At 45.6% G+C, this 12,426-nt stretch overlaps 1 protein-coding gene across 2 annotated transcripts in view; it reads left to right on the top strand.

Moving 5' to 3' along the window:
- The window catches only part of Sel1l3 (SEL1L family member 3), a 113,805-nt gene extending 101,859 nt beyond the window's left edge, over positions 1-11,946 (top strand). The window contains exons 22-24 of one of the 2 annotated variants that reach the window (XM_042674814.1): positions 404-506; positions 583-646; positions 10,793-11,946. In XM_042674814.1, coding sequence (XP_042530748.1) covers positions 404-506; positions 583-646; positions 10,793-10,944 — 319 coding nt within the window. In that variant the 3' untranslated portion in view covers positions 10,945-11,946. Of the gene's footprint in view, positions 1-403; positions 507-582; positions 656-10,792 lie in introns of both variants that reach the window. The other variant, XM_042674815.1, reaches the window with a different exon arrangement.
- Positions 11,947-12,426: the final 480 nt, after the last annotated feature.

The following is a 12,426-nucleotide window of genomic DNA, read 5'->3' as shown; positions in this document are numbered from 1 at the left end:
CCTTTTGTAGTATCTGAGGGTTGAGATAGAGAATGTACTTGATCTGAAGTTCAAGTGCTGACCAAGAGTTTCCATGCAGAGTGGGAAAATGAACACACTTGATTGGCTTACGATTTCCAGAAAGATAGCAAGCGTGCCTACACTTGGACTTTGGACAGAGACTCAGAAATATCATTCTGGCAAGTTCTGGGCTCAGAGTCCTCCCTAATAACGAAGGATGGCAATAACCTTTTGGGAAAGAAATTGCTGCTAGGATCTCAGAATGCCAGAACTACTTTATTCTCTGCATCTCTAATGGAGTGCATTCCCGGTGCCAAGTCCTGAGTGCGGGTGGGAGAGTCTGAAAGGCTGGTTGTGAATGGTGCCATGACAACTGACTGACACATCCGGGCTTCATCCGTAGGTGCTGGAGCCACAGCAATGAGGAATCCCTCAGCCCCTGTACCCTGGCCTGGCTTTACCTGCACTTGAGGCTTATCTGGAGTGCCATCCTGCACTCTGCCCTAGTAGGTATCTCCCTCAGCCCTGTCCTCCCGGTCCCTACCCTGTCAGTCATCTAACACATGCTCTGGATGTTTGCAGATCTACTTTTTGGGAACCTTCCTGCTGTCTGCGTTGATTGCCTGGATTGTGCACCATTTCCAGTCCATCTCAGGTAAAGTCTTACAAAAAGCCAAGGTAGGATAGAAAGGGGAATTCTCTGGGGGGGAGTCTCCTCTAGGGTTTATTAGGGTATATATATAGTCCCTGTCAGGAAGCCACTGAACAACTTTGTCAAAGTAAGGTGTTGTGTGTGTGTGTGTGTGTGTGTGTGTGTGTGTTTAAAGAGCTTAAGAAATTAAAGAAGTAAAAGTGTGGCTCAGGTGGTAGAGCACTAGCCTTGAGTGAAATGTAAGAGACAATACTCAGGCCCTGAGTTCAAGCCCCAGAACCAGTGAAAGAAATTAGTCTAGAATATTTTCTCCCATTAAAAAGACATCATATACCAAAATTCTCCCCCTGTGCTTGAGAATCCACTTCCAAAGCCTGCGTGAAGCCTTTTGTTTATTCCAATCAAGCATCCAATGCAAGAAAGGTTGGACCACCATTGACTGAACAAACAGGCCAAGCCGCAGGGACTCGGAAGGAGGGTCCAAGTAGCATTCTCCCCTTTGTTTTTTTCACTACTAAGTACTGTTCTTCTGAGCTGTAGTAAGGGATCTTTAAGGACATGCTTCCTCCATCCCTTCCATTCAGGCTAAGCCCAAACTTGACTTCTCATTAGCTTGTCACTTAGGTAAACTATTCAACCTACTTAATCCCCAGTTTCTCTTGGAAGTTTTTTGTTGTTGTTGTTTTGGAGGTTGTTGTTGTTTTGGGTTTTTTTTTCCCCCAGACCTGGGGCTTGAACTCAGGGCCTTGGCACTGTCCCTTGAGCTTCTTTTGCTCAAGACTAGCACTCTACCACTTGAGCCACAGTGCTACTTCGGCTTTTTTTTTTTCTATTTATGTGGTACTGAGGAATTGAACCCAGGGCTTCATGCATGCTAAGCGAGCACTCTACCACTAAGCCACATGGAAGTTCTAAGAATAGCCATTTCCCAAGGATAGAAGATATAAAAATTGCATTTAAAAGTAAATGTAAGCTGGATATTGGTGGCTCACGCCTGTAATCCTAGACACTCAGGATACTGAGATCTATGGATCATGGTCAAAGCTAGCCCAGGCAGGAAAAAAAAAAAATTGTATTTAAGATACTTACCTAAGCAGAGCTCTGGTGGCTCATGTCTGTAACCCTAGGTATTAAGGAGGCTGAGATCTGAGGATCATGGTTCAAAGCCAGCCCAGGCAGGAATGTCCATGAGACTCTTAGCTCCGGAAATGATGCTGTGGTTCAAGTGGTACAACACTTGCCTTAAGTTGAAGAGCTAAGGGACAGCGCCCAGGCCCAGAGTTCAAGCCCCATGACCAACAACAAAAAAGTCGCTTATCTAGGGGTTGGAAGCATGGCTCAATTGGTAGATCACTAGCCAATGAATAAAAGCATCAGGTACTGAGTTCAAGTTCCAGTCTTGGGCCAAAAAAAAAAAAGATGCTTATCTAAATGGCAACTGGGGTTAAATGGTAGCTACTATACTTCTCTGGCATATAATGCCCTCTGGATAAAGCTTAGCCATTACTGATTGTATTCTCTCTAACTTAGGTAAGCTGAGTTAGAGGAAAGGCTAAGGCTTAAGCCTGGCATTCACAAGAACTCTTACTACAAATGTCAGCCCTATAAATGTCTCTTGGTGGAAAAATTGCAGTTTTCCACCATCATGGTGGTGACTGTAGGGGATATTAAATAGGCTTAATTAGGTAACCGATGAAGAGAACACCTCATGGTATTCAGGCAGGAAAAGAAGCTTATTTACCAAGCTGCTGCCCCAGCCATGACCTACCCCCAAGCCAGGATTTATCTAGACCTGGGAAAGGAAGAGGTGTGGCCAGGTGGAGGAAAGGTGTGGCCACACTGGATGGGATGTGACCTCAGGGTCTAGGTCTCTCCTATGGTCAGATGAGAGGCCTGTGAACAGGGGTGGCCCCAAGATGTGACCTAGCCGGAAGGGGAGGTGACTGCCTCCAGGTGTGCCAGTTACCTAGGTAACGCAGATACTGGGCAGAAACTTAGCCAAGATGTTGGGAGGCAACTGCACAGGGCCTGCAGAGGCCCAGGGCAGACCTTACTGTGACCAAAGGCGTATAAACTCATGAAGACTAACAGAGACGTACAAAAAGATAAATCAGGGGTACGGTGATATTTGTGTATTATTGTGGCCATTATTTATGTAGTCGACAAGGAAAAGGAAAGGAATGCCGCTGCCACACCTCTTCTTGAGGAGGAAGAAATGGCTGTTTGCAAGGTGACCCAGAGTCCTTTCCCGTGATTTAGCTCATTCAAAGCCCTTCCACACGTGAGGGCTCATGCCCTCCCAGTTAATAAACCTGCCTCATGCAGATTGTGTCCCATCGCTAAATTTGTTGCCAGGTCGGGCACATTTATTTTGCATCTTGTCAGTGTTTTCCATTTCAAATTATCTTTGTCATTTTTTTTCACTCTGTAGAAATATTGTTATGATTATTACAAATGCAGTTCCGTTAGAGGAGCTGAAAATTGCCTTGATGATTTTATACCAGCTGGTAGCCATGAAAATTCATGGGCGGTGAAGAGCTTTTTCAGAAGTCGGCTTTTTCCCTTGTCTTCTCTCTCTTCTCCATTGTCAGTCTGTCTGCATTCTCCTCCCCCTGTCCTTCCTGTCTGTTGAGATATCCTTCCTTTTCTGTGACTCCTGCGTTCATTGGGTCACACATTCCCCTTGTTCCTTCAGCCTTTGTCCAGCATACCCCCCTACCCACTGGACCAATTCAGAGAGAGAGAGAGAGAGAGAGAGAGAGAGAGAGAGAGAGAGAGAGAGTGTGTGTGTGTGTGTGTGTGTGTGTGTGTGTGGTCTTGGTCTTGAACTCAGGGCCTGAGGAGGTCCCTTAGCTTTTTCTGCTCATAGACAGAACTCTACCACTTGAGCCACAGCTCCACTTCATCTTTGTAGTAGTTCATTGGAGATGAGTCTCAAGGACTTGCCTGGCTGGCTTTGAACAGTGATCCTCAGATCTCAGCTTCCTTAGTAGCTTGGATTATAGTTGCTAGGTGCTACCAGCACCCGGCTTGCCCTAGCCTTTGCCTAACTCACTTAGAAATCAGTGGTAGGCGTCTATGATTCTTGCTCCACCGTAAACTGTGGTGACTTTAAAAATCAGAGGATCCTACCTGTGCCTCAGTTTCCTCTTCTATAACAGCAGAAATGAGGAAATCAGTGATTTGATCTTCCTTCCTTCCCTTCCTTCTTCCTCTCTCTCTCTCTCTCTCTCTCTCTCGTTTTTTGTTGTTGTTGTTGTTGTTGTTGTTGTTTTGCTTTTTTTTTTTACCAGTCCTGGGGCTTGCACTCAGGGCCTGGGCACTGTCCCTGAGCTTCTTTTGCTCAAGACTAGCACTCTACCACTTGAGCTACAGCACTACTTCCAGCTTTTTCTGTGTATGTGGTACTGAGGAATTGAACCCAGGGCTTCATGCATGCTAGGCAAGCACTCTACCATAAGCCATATTCCTAGCCCTAACCTTTGTCTCTAAAAGCTTGGTGTAAGCTCTGTTTTGGAGGGCAGATCTTTGTAATTGGCCATCTGCAGTTCGCTAGTGCTCAAATAAAGACTCCAGAACTCGACCTCTCAATGTGGTTTCTCCATATTCTCATGGCTGGTTTTCTATCTGATTTAAGGTGTAATTTTACTGCACAAGAGTAGCACATTGTCTTCTCATGAAATGACACCATGCGTAGTGCTGAGATCTTCACCTGTGGTACTCCCAAGGAGTTAGGTTTTATGGAGCATTTCACCTGCAATTAGAGGGTGCTGCCACCAGGAGCAGCTGCCCTTAAATTGCTTCATTTAGTGCTAACAATTACTAGTGCCTATAGCAAGACTTTTTTTTTCTTTTTCTTTTTGTCTGTCATGGGGCTTGAACTCAAGGCCTGTCTCTGAGCTGCTTTGGCTCAAGGCTAACACTCTATCACTTGAGCCACAGCACCACTTCAGGCTTTTTTCTGTATATGTGGTACTGAGGAATCGAACCCGGGGCTTCATACAATCTAGGCACTTCTACCACTGAGCCACTTTCCTAGCCCAAGCAAACTTTTTTTTTCTGTTTTGTGAGACTCTTTCTACACTGTAAGCTTCTTTTTCAGAGCATTTAAACTTTTGACAACTAATTTATCAAAAGTACGAAGATAGTGCATGACTGTGCACATCTTGCGTTTCCTTTAAGGGCCTTATTTTTCACTCTGAGCTTGTAGTCCACAGGCAGCTTCATCTTTCATGAGCTTAATGCTTCCCAGGATAGCAGAAAAGTCCCTGGGCCTCTTGTAGTCCTGGAGTCACTTCGCTGTCACTAGTCAGAGAGCAAAACACACATCTTCCCTGGCCTAGACTGTCCCTCTGGGGTCCATCAGATACATAACTTCTGGGTCACCTGGCAGCTCTACCCTCTTTGAAGAAGATAAACACCATTTGCCTTCCTCTCCCATCAACTCTTCCCATTTCAGAAAGCTGCAAGGACAACCCGCGGACAGGCTCGGCCCCTCTCCAGATTCCAGAAAGCTCTTTCCCTGCCTCACTGCATCTCAAAAGTACTCTCTCCCACCCACCCCACTGAGGATACCAGACATAATTACTTTAATGGAGCAGGCTTTTGAGAAACAAAATGAAAAAAGAATCCAGAGTAAAATACATTTAGAGTTCTGTCCACTCTGCCCACAACTCCCCTGGAAACAACAGCCAAAAAACAAAACAATAGCCAAAAAAAAAAAAACCCTGGAGCCTGACTGGCTGCCCAAGGGAGGTCAAGGAAGAGAGGCGATTTAGATAGAAATGCCATTTCAAAGAAAGAATCCTGTCTTCCTGTAGACTGAGCATTGCTCATTTGAAAGTACAAAATCTTAAGTGCTCCAAACTCTGAGACTATGGTGAGCACCATCACGACTCCACCAGTGGAAAAGCCCACACCTGGTCTGACCTCGTGTTGTGTGGTTACAGTCAAACTACAGGTGAACTCCATTTATTCATTGTATAAAAATTGCCTTTCATGCTGTCCGTGTAAATGGCACACACGGAACCCAGGTGAATTTCATGTTTAGATTTAAGTCCCATCTCCAAGATCTCTCCTTACTTGTATGCCAATGACCCCAATCCAGGAACATCTGGAATCTAAACTATTTCTAATCTCAAGTATTTCAGATAAGGAAAACTCAGCCTGCCGTTTGGGTGTTAATGTCTAAGTCAAAAGCACCACAAGGCAAGCCCATCCTAGACCATCCTAATCACCGAATTCACCATTTAAACCAGTTAAACCTTTTTATCCTTTCTGGATGAATGGTCAGCCCCAGATCCTTTTGAAAAGAGTAAGATGATCTGAGTGGGATTAATTAAGCCTTTCCTTGCTCTTTTTCTGTCACTGAATCTACATTTAATACAGTCTCTGCTCCTGGCCTAGCACAAGGCAGGGGAGGAAGGCAATGGCCTTCGAGTCAGGGATTTCTGGGTCCGGGTCATCCTGTGTTGCCTTGGCTCATTGCCCTGACACTCTAAACTGTTGACAGGAGTCTGTGCCAGCGCAGAGTGCTGCCACTGTGAAGTGTGAGATTTCCAGGGTCTCGCTGGTGCACCTCATTCTTGCAAGCACTCTGCCATTCCAGCATTAACTCAGTGCACGCCCCATGTTCTTTCCAGCTGGCAAGCAGATGGAGACAACTGTCCCAACAGAGATTGGCAAACTTTTCTGCAAAACTATAGATAAGCAATTATTTGAGTTTTCTGGCTATCTCTGTCAGATGCCCAACTCCATGTCAGACTTACTTAAATTTCAAAAGTCTTTTCTTTTTTGTGTGCAGTGATACTGGGGCTTGAACTCCGGGCCAGGGTGCCCTCCCTTACCTCTTTTTGCCCAAGGCTAGCACTGTACTACTTGAGCCACAGCTCCACTTCAAACTTTTTTTTGGTGCCAGTCCTAAAACTTGAACTCAGGGCTCATTGCTGTCCCTAAGCTTGCTTGCTTGCTTTTTCTTTTTCTTTTTTTTTCCCTCAAGGCTAGCACTCTACTACTTGAACCACAGCTCCACTTTGGACCTTTTGCTGATTAATTGGAGATAAGAATCTCATGGACTTTTCTGCCTGGGGCTGGTTTTGAACCTCGATCCTCAGATCTCAGCATCCTGAGTAACTAGGAATATAGGCTTACACTAGCAGCAGCAGCTGCTGCTCTTCTTCTTCTTTTTCTTCTTCTTCTTCTTCTTCTTCTTCTTCTTCTTCTTCTTCTTCTTCTTCTTCTTCTTCTTCTTCTTCTTCTTCTTCTTCTTCTTCTTCTTCTTCTTCTTCTTCTTCTTCTTCTTCTTCTTCTTCTTCTTCTTCTTCTTCTTCTTCTTCTCTTCTTCCTTTTTTAGTTTGTGTTCACCCATTCTAGGTGTAAAAGCCAGTCCTTAACTCAAGGACCATGTAAAAACAGGGGCTACCTTTAGCTCCTATATAGTTTGAGCAAACCCCTGGTTATGCTCACTAATGTACAGAGAATCCACAAATCCCTTTTATTTGGCTCTGGAATCTACTCTGTAATTCATTTTGAACAGCGCACTGGTTTTCCTGGTTGCCTTGATTCCAGTCCAGTAATAAAATTAGCATGGCTTCCAGGTGAGTAGAGACAAAGGGACCACTTTAAAATTAGGACAGACGGTGGGGGAAGTGGGGGTGATTACAAAGCCTGCAATCCAGCTCTCACTGGATAATAAACTCCCTGCAAAACCTTCTAGCAGGTTTTTATTGTGTTCTTATCAGAAGGTTGAAATGGTGACAGTGCTAATTAGGCATTCCTTCTACATTTACACACTGGCACTTTTTGTTTTAATCAGAAAAGTGATTGCTGAGTTATCTTGTTACCATGGTGATTTAAACATTTCCCTCAGCTCGAACAATTCCAGGCTGCAGTGTGGAATTCACATCCAGGGAGATCAGCAGAAAGATAAAGCCTGGGGACCAAGTAGATCTGCACACCATCGGGGTCCCACAATTCACAGGGGAGGAAACGGAGTCCTATGGGATTCAGGCACTTTAGAACTGAAGCATCCACCATTCCGTATCCATCCAAAGTGAGTTAGTGGCAGATAATTGAGATTTTCTAGAGTAGGTCTCCTGACTGCTGTCAAGTGGTCTTGGGGGGTGGGGGCGGTCGTGGGGCCTTAACTCTGGGTCTGGGCACTGTCCCTCAGCTCTTCAGCTCAAGGCTAGCCCTCTACCACTTGAGCCACAGTGCCACTTCCGGCTTTTTTGCTTATGTGATGCTGAGGAATTAAACCCAGGGCCTCATGCATGCAAGGCAAGCACTCTACCACTAAGCCATCTTCCCATCCCCTTGTTACCCTTTTTGTTTGTTTGTCTGTTTTGTCTGGGTGCAGATATTGAGGCTTGAACTCTAGGCCACTCCACTTCTTGCTTTTGGGTGGCTACTTGTAGATAAGAATTTCAAGGACTTTCCTGCCTAGGCTTGTTTGGAATTAGGATCTTCAGGTCTCAGCCTCCTGAGTAGCTAGGATTACAGGCGTGAGCCACTGGTACCCGGCTCCCACTGTTTTTTGTTTGTTTGTTTTGTTTTTTTTGGGGGGGGGGGTCTAGTCCTGGGGCCTGAACTCTGGGCCTGGGCGCTGTCCCTCAGCAATTCAGCTCAAGGCTAGCGCTCTACCACTTGAGTCACAGCGCCACTTCCGGCTTTTTTCTTTTTTGCTTATGTGGTGCTGAGGAATCGAACCCAGGGCCTTGAGCATGCAAGGCAAGCACTCTACCACTGAGCCACCTTCCCAGCCCCCCACTGTTTTTTGTTTGTTTGTTTGTTTTGTCTTGTCGGTCGTGGGGCTTGAACTCTGGGCTTGGGCGCTGTCCCTGTGCTCTTCAGCTCTGGGTGAGTGCTCTACCGCTTAAGCCACAGCGCCACTTCTGGTTTTCTAGTGGTTTATTGGAGATAAGAGTCTCACAGACTTTCCTGCCCAGGCTGGCTTTGAACTATGGTCCTCAGATCTCAGCCTCCTGAGTAGCTAGGATTACAGGCATGAGCCACTGGTACCCGGCTCCCACTGTTCTATTCTTTTAGAAAAGCCTCGGGCTCCACAGCCTCTTCTGAAGGTGTTGGGAGAGGCTTGATGGAAAAGTCCAGAAAAGCCAAGGGCTTGTGAGGTCCATACCAGGGCTTCCTGCAAGGGCCTTTGGCTCCTCACAGCCATGGCGTAACTCCTGAAGGCTTTTACCTACAAATCATTGACACCTTGTGGCTGGATCATAGAACCCCGACAGATATTTGAGAACCTTTCAAAATGGCCCCATATCCCAGGCACGTTGCCATACCCCAGCATTCAGCAGGCTGAGGGAAAGGGAGTGAATTCAAGGCCAACCTGAGCTATATAGTAAGACTGTGTTTCAAAGAGGAAAAAAATAGACCTACTTACTAAGAACAGAAGAGCAGGACATTGCTGAGAGTAATTAGGATCCCTGTTGAAGGCAAAGTGACAATTATTTGCACAAAATTTGCTTACTAAGTTAACCATCCAGCTCTGAAAATTGCTTCCCCTAATTTACCGATAAAGATCCGAAGGCTCAGAGAAGTTTAGAAACTGGCTCAAGCTTACCTAGTTGATAAACATCAGAACTATTTGTCTCCTGGCCTTTCTGGCTTTGAAGTTGATGCTGTTTTCTTAGGCTCTTGTGGCCCCAAAGAGAACTGTAGACATCACACAATCAAATTCACTATCAGTCCTGTAAAGCCACGTGCCTGGAATGAACAAATCTTAACACATTTCCTCAGTAACCCAGGTCATAGCTAACATTTGCCCAGTGTACTCATTCATGTCAGATATTGATTGGAGCACTCTGTAAATATTAACTTGTTCAACCCCTACACCAGCTCAGTGAGGTTGAGATGCTTTGATTTCTTCCATTTTCCTTGGAGGTAGGGAGGATGGCTAACGTGTCCAAGATCACACAGCTATGATAGGACAGACCAGACAGGCTCCAGAGCCCAGTCTGAACATTTCTACATCTCAGTACATACAGGAGGACTTATCAGCTCCAGGAGCTGACATTTACAACTTACTGCTCTCTGTCATGGGGTTGTCCTGTGCATGCCAGGAGGCCTAGAAGCATCCCTGGGCTCTGCCCACCAGACTTCATCTTCCCATCCTGGGGTTATGGCAACCAGCATCTCTAGACACTGATAGATAACCTCAAAAGCCACTCTCATTTGAAAATGAGTAATACCAACATATAAAACTGTAAGCACAAGCCGGTGCCAGTGGCTCATGCCTGTAATCCTAGCTACTGAGGCTGAGATCTGAGGATCACAGTTCAAAGCCAGCCTGGGCAGGAAAGTCTGTGAAACTCTTATCTCCAATTAGCCAACAGAAAACCAGAAGTGGCACTGTGGCTCAAGAGGTAGAGCGCTAGCCTTAAGCTGAAGAGCTCAGGAATAACACCCAGGCCCAGAGTTCAAGCCCCACAAATAGCAACAACAACAACAAACACAAAAACTATAAGCACTCCTAAAGATAAATGGATAAATAATTAAACCTAGCAATTATGTTTCCAAATTGTGTGTGTGTGTGTGTGTGTGTGTGTGTGTACGCGCGCACGTGCCCAGGGCCTGGGGCTTGAACTCAGGGCCTGGACATTGTCCTTGAGCTTCTTTTTGCTCAAGGCTAGCATTCTGCCACTTGGCCCACAGTGCCACTTCAGCTCTTTCTGAGTTAATTGGAAATAAAAATCTCATGGACTTTTCTGCCTGGGCTGCCTTCTGAGTAGCTAGGTGTGAGCCACTGGCACCTGGCTGTTTGCAAACTTTTATATACAGTTATTTAAATAAAACAATTTCTAGACAATTTGGCTCATGGCCCAACGGAATGATTTATGGCTTAATTTGCATTATCATCATGGAAAAACCAGAGGTATGGCCACCACCCAGATCCGAGGGATTTGGGCCTAGAAGCCCTGGCTTTGGGTCCCAGGATGTCTGAACCTCAGAGATCTTTGCACATCCATTCCAACCTACCATTTTATAGAAGGATGTAACAAAGTCCAGAGAACCTAGATAATGACCCTGGATTCACATCTCTCCTGGAGACCGGAGGGGGTGGGGGGGCGGGGGGGGCGGGCAGCCTTTCACATGCTAATTTACATATTCTGCCTCATTTTGTGCCTGTCTCTGCAGCCACTGGATCCCCTCCAGCACCAGCCTGGGCCTCACCAGAGTCCACCATGCCCACAGCAAATCCAGCTGTGCCTCCAGCTGCAGATATCTCTAACCAGGACCAGCCCTCAATCACTAACAACCCTGAGCCACACGGGTGAACTGTGTATCCAGATCTATCTCCCCGGCCAAGAGAAAAACCTTTATAACAGCTGGTACTGAAAGGCTGGGAGCTAGGGCATTATACTGACCAACACCTTAAAAGTCTTGTCAGCTGGATACAGATTTTTGCACTTGGTGTCTTGTTCTTTTCTTTTCTTCACTTTTAATCAAATTACAAGGATGTTCCCAGAACAGACAGTTACCAGAGGTTATCAAGATCCAAGGAATATCTTGATCAGAGAAGGATCTGTATAACCGGATCATCATACACTTGTTCCTGGTGATTGATTGGGAGTCAGAGTTTGCCCTGTGTTACAGCAGGATGCTTACACACAAGGAAGTGTCTTCATCCTTTGTATATTCCCTTTTATCAGAGAACAGAAAATCCCATAATGTTTCCTTCCCAGTATTTGCCATAGCCCACTTGACAGATTGCTCCTTGATTTCCAAACACAATAGTTAGAAGGCATCTAGGAATGAATCGTGTGTGGCTAGAAATACAAGGAAGGCGATGGTTTTGTAAATTGGTTTACATTTTTTCCCCTTGAATTTTTCTAAGGTCATAGTGCTTTCAAATCATCGGAGGACATTGTTTTATGTTTCTATTGCAGTCCCTAAAAGTAACATCTAGCAAATCCTTAGTATTTAAGTGTAGTCCTTCTCCATGAATTACCCATGAGGATAGACTGGCGGCAATGCAATATGCAGAAAACAAGCCTTTAGCTCATAGATTCATTCCAGCCCCTCTATGCCTGCCTGAGTCTGTATAGGAGTGTGTGTGTGTGTGTGTGTGTGTGTGTGTGTGTGCGCGCGCGCGCGCGCGTGTGCGTGCATGAGCATGCACATGTGTGTGTCGGTATGTATATGTGTGTGCGCATGCGTGTGTCAGAGGACAAGCAAGGGCAGAATGTCTGACTACGGTATGCTGCTAAGGTAGTAAATAAATCAGTAATGCAATATTGTGGGTCCAAACTACTCTTTGCACTACTTTATTTACAGTAGTAAATAAAATTATTTTTATACACTTGACTACCGGAAATTGGTTTTCTTTTCTTTATCAGTTTCTGTGGTCAGGATACAAAGTGCTAAGTTCCCTCACATTCCCCTTGGGGGAGGTACTGTTTCTTGGTAACCATTAACATGAGTGATGGAGGTGGCCGGCAGCCCCTCTCCCGGAACCCTGAGCTCAGTCAGTGTCGGCATGTGATGTTTGCACTGCAGGATGCATTGTTTTGGGGCTTGCCATTAATTCTAGAATAAATCCACGGTTGGCCCTCTTCCTCCTTCCTTTGCTGCTCTGATTTCCCCAAAGGTTATCCCTGATTGTTAGCAAAAGAACAGATTCCAGGTATCTAACAGTCATGGGTTCAAATTCTGTGTCTGTGACTTACTAACTCGGCAGATTTGGGGCATGATTGAAAGGACCCTCTTTGGTTCTGTGCTGTAAAAGAGCCTCTCATGAAGCTTATGTGAGATTGTTT

This window comes from Dipodomys spectabilis, unplaced genomic scaffold (genome assembly GCF_019054845.1).
Source record: "Dipodomys spectabilis isolate Male_0828 unplaced genomic scaffold, ASM1905484v1 ptg000021l, whole genome shotgun sequence".
In the NCBI taxonomy this organism is placed as follows: domain Eukaryota; kingdom Metazoa; phylum Chordata; class Mammalia; order Rodentia; family Heteromyidae; genus Dipodomys; species Dipodomys spectabilis.
Note: the sequence above shows the minus strand (reverse complement) of the source record. Positions and strands in the feature narration are given on the sequence as shown.